Source organism: Solanum pennellii, chromosome 3, assembly GCF_001406875.1.
Source record: "Solanum pennellii chromosome 3, SPENNV200".
Classification (NCBI taxonomy): domain Eukaryota; kingdom Viridiplantae; phylum Streptophyta; class Magnoliopsida; order Solanales; family Solanaceae; genus Solanum; species Solanum pennellii.
In genome coordinates, this window is record NC_028639.1 from 3775267 (window position 1) to 3779612 (window position 4346).

Sequence of the window (4346 nt, forward strand, 5' to 3'; positions counted from 1 at the left end):
GAACGAGAGTGGCGAGCGACAAACGTTTGTTACAGAGCATAATTAAATCAAACAGTAGATACTCTATTTATTTTAGATTATTAATTTATTATTTTATAAAATTATCTCTTTTAATATTTTTATTTTTTCTATCTCAATTTATTATACATATTTCATTTATATATATATTTTTAAATTATCTAAAAATATGATAAGTCACTATAATCAATAATTTAAATATATACTTTAAAGAAATATGTCTCTACTACTATAAAGTTGAAGAAGTCTTCAATTCCAAAACCAACAACAAGTACTTTCTTTCTTCTTCCTTAATTAAATTTTTTTTCCTCTCTTTTGGAGAAAGTCCTTCCTTCCTCTTTACTCAACAATTCATTCATATTATACCATTCCACAATTATCATTATTTTGCTTTTTTTTATGATCACAATATTCTAGCTAGGAGTTTTTATTTTCATATATGGGGGCTAATATTTCTGGCTTGGTGGATCATGAGAAATTAACAAGTAATATGAGTCCTTTAGAGACAGGACTTGGAGACTTGCCAGAAAGCTGCATAGCTTTGGTCCTTACACATCTTGACCCAATTCAGATCTCTAAAATTAGTAGAGTCAGTAGGACGTTCCATCAAGCTTCATTAACTGACCTTGTCTGGGAGCCAAAGTTGCCTCAAAATTATCAAATTCTTCTCAAAAATTATAAAAATCTACTGTCAAACGCTAGCGACGAACACTTGACAAAGAAAGATATATTCGTCAGATTGTGTCGTCCGAATTACTTTGGGAGTAGCAACTACAAGGTGTGCATATGATCCTTTTTTTTTGTTCTGATATTACGTTGAATCCATCTTATTTTTTTGGTCAATTTTAGTTATTTAATTGCTACAATTGTTAAAAAGGAATAGTAATTGAAGTTAAAAATAAAAGATTTGGTGATTGGCAAAATGATAAGATTTGCAATTATTTTTTACATTATCTTTCTATAAGTAGAACATTCTTGTTCATTTGTAAAACGCATCAAAAGTTAGATAGAAAAATCAATTTGAGGTATTTCATAGACTATGCAAGAAAAAATAGTCTGTAAAGAAAAATAAAGTGTGAGCGATATTTTAGTAAGGTGGAAACCAAAAGAGTGTTGTTCCTTTTGAGTGTGTAGTAATCACTTTGAGTATTGTATTCGTGAATACACTGTGTAAAATTCTTTACTATAGTGATATCAGTTGCTCTTCTTGGCCAGTGATTTTTTTCGTTATTGAGAAGGTTTTCACGTAAATTTCTTAATGTCGTTATTTTTCCCTTTTTATTTCCATTACTTTTATCATATATGTTATTGTGTTTATCAGCGTTTTCCCAACATATTACACTGAATATGTTATTATTATTGGATAAGTATAATTTTCTTTTCAAAAATCCTTTTGTATTTGGTGAAGGGAAAATAAAGAACAAGGAGAACAAAATTTACAACTTTTTTTTTAAAAAATTAATTTATATTTCTTATATAAATATATTTATTAATTATTTGATGGAGATATTAATGTTTATATATGGCAGGCATTTTGGATGGAAAAAAATAGAGGAATGTGTGTTTGTATATCGTGGAAGGAAATGAAGATAACAGGCATAGAAGACCGCAGATATTGGACCCATGTTACATCTGATGAATCAAGGTTTCTCCATCAACTCACTTCTCACGCTATTTTAACTGTCGTTTTAATTTTTTCTACTATATAATTTATTAAGTTATCTCTTTAAACAAGACATGAAAAGAGTAGTACGTTTCAATTTTAACGTAATAATCATGCATTACATTTTCATTCTAAATATTAAATAAAGAAATTAGAAATGTCTTTGATTATGGGACATGAATGTTGAATAATGTAAAAGAAAATACTTTGGCGTGTTGGGTGTATCAAGAAAGAGATTGTTTTGATCAATAAGCTAATTAATAGATTTTTTAATTACTATATTAGAATATGAATAGGGAGTTGAGTCATTTTTTATTTTTTTTAAAAAACGATGCATATCTAGCTGTCAAAAAAAAATTATTCCACATATACACATTATATATATTCCACGGCTACTATTGTAGTTATGATTCCTCTTTCTGTTTAGGCACTTTTTATTTTTTGAGAGTCAAATATTTATTTTTCAAATATTTTTAAATGAAATTTATATATTTATAGATTATTTAAAAAGTATCACAAGTCGCAATAATTGACAATTTAAAATATTTAAATACTATTAAAAAAATTTATGACAAAAAATAAACTTGATTAAATTTTGAAATTCAAATGTACCATCTAAATTGGGGATGGAGGGAGTAATTATTATTTCTTTTTAACTTTGTTATATTTAATGGCTTGTTTTGACTTAGGTGTATATTACTATATATATAGATATATACACTCAACTCTCTTCTTTGATATTGGAGAAAACGTGGGAGGATGAAAGTGAACAAAATAAATGAATTGCTTTTACTTAAGAGATTGGGAAAATTTCGACAGAAAAAAATTGTTTTCTGTTCCAGTGAGTTACTATAGTTAATTACTTATAAAAATGATTTAAGTGTCGGCGATCAACCGATTAATAGTACGTTCGTATCATATTATAAATATAATTTATAATAAGATACCTTGCATCAAACAACAGGTTAAAATGCATGATTTGAATGAGTGAAAATCTTTTAAATGTGAATATATATAAGATACCTTCCTATATTAGATCTAGCAAATATATGTGGCTGGCAATTTAATATCATTTAACGACGATGTTGTAAAGAAGTCAATTAATCGTATGGTTGAGAAAAAAATAATCCTTTTGATAAGCACTTTCATGATTATAGACTATAGTCTTATCCAACGTAAAAAACGTGGTTTATATATAATTCTTAATGTTGGACTTATGAGTGTTCCAGCTAGTACCGTACTTTGTAGCCATATATTATCATTATGATTAGCGTGAAAAAAATATCTTTTCATATTATTATTTATCTCAAAAATACTTTTGAACTATTGAAAATGCTCAAATATGTACGTCTAACGATGAAAGTAACATATTTGAACGTTTTAACTGAAAATTCTACAGGTTCAACACATTTGCATTTCTTAAACAAATATGGTGGGTTGAAGGGGAAGGGAACTTAGAATTCGAATTCCCAGCGGGGAACTACAGCGTGTTCTTTCGTCTTCAACTGGGAAAAACGTCAACAAGACTAGGGCGACGAATCTGCACCGTTGATCAAGTGCAAGGGTGGAATATCAAACCCGTTCAATTTCAATTATCAACATCAAACGGCCAGAAGGCAAGTGCACAATATTACTTGAATGAGCCAGGAAAGTGGATAAATTATTATGTTGGAGATTTTGTTGTGGACAGCATGCAAACAAAGTTAAAGTTCTCAATGACTCAAATTGATTGCACTCATACTAAAGGTGGTCTTTGCTTAGATTCTGTGCTCATTATCCCTACTCACATTGGACCAAAAAAAAGTATGTTAACTTTTTGAATTGTACATGCCGAAGTTTGACTTAGCGATTAATGAAATGTATATAAGGGTTTAAGTTTAAGTAGGGCAAAGATTGTTCGATAAGTTCTTCTCAACGGTTAAACTTTAGTGGACATAGCTATTAGTAATTGTAGCAAGTAAAGATAGATTCAGAATTTAAACTGATGGGTTGAATTATTTTGATTTTCAGCATTGAATTTATAATGTTGAAAATTGCTTGGTAATTTCTTCTCAATGGTTAAACTTTAGTGGATAAAATTATTAGTAATTGTAGCAAGCAAAGATAAATTCTGAATTTAAATTTATTTTTTGAATTTTTATGAGTTTCGTTCAACGTTAAATTGAATTCTCGTTAAAATTAGGGAAAACTGTCCAATATAACAAACTATTAAATCAAAATAGATGGTATAGCTACAGTTTCATTTAATTCAAATTCGTAGCCAATATATTGTCATTCTTGCCTCTATCTCCTATATCTCGCTCGCCACTCTCAATGTCTCTCTCGTCTCTCTCATTTTTATACAAACAAAAATGTATAAATTGAGTTTGTGTTTGTATTTATACAATACGAAAGAGACTATATATAAATATAAATACATATCTCTATATCTTATACACTTATGATTACATTAATACAAAATTTTCATGCTCAGTTCTCTTTTGTCTTTCTCTCTCTCGCTTTATACAAAATACAAATTATACATATACAATGTACAAGTTATGTTTGTATAAAGTGACAGAAAGATTTGCTACACAAATATATATTTTTTAATCGATTCAATTGTATACAAATTCAAATTTTATGCAGATATACAAATACAATCATTGATATATATATATATATA

The 4346-nt window shown here is 28.0% G+C and overlaps 1 protein-coding gene across 1 annotated transcript; it reads left to right on the forward strand.

Annotated features, from left to right (window-relative positions):
* Positions 1-273: 273 nt before the first annotated feature.
* LOC107013964 (F-box protein PP2-A13) lies at positions 274-3725 on the forward strand. Its single transcript, XM_015213841.2, has 3 exons — positions 274-796; positions 1548-1663; positions 3081-3725. The coding sequence occupies exons 1-3, from the start codon at positions 458-460 to the stop codon at positions 3499-3501; spliced, it is 876 nt and encodes a 291-aa protein (XP_015069327.1). The 5' UTR covers positions 274-457; the 3' UTR covers positions 3502-3725.
* Positions 3726-4346: the final 621 nt, after the last annotated feature.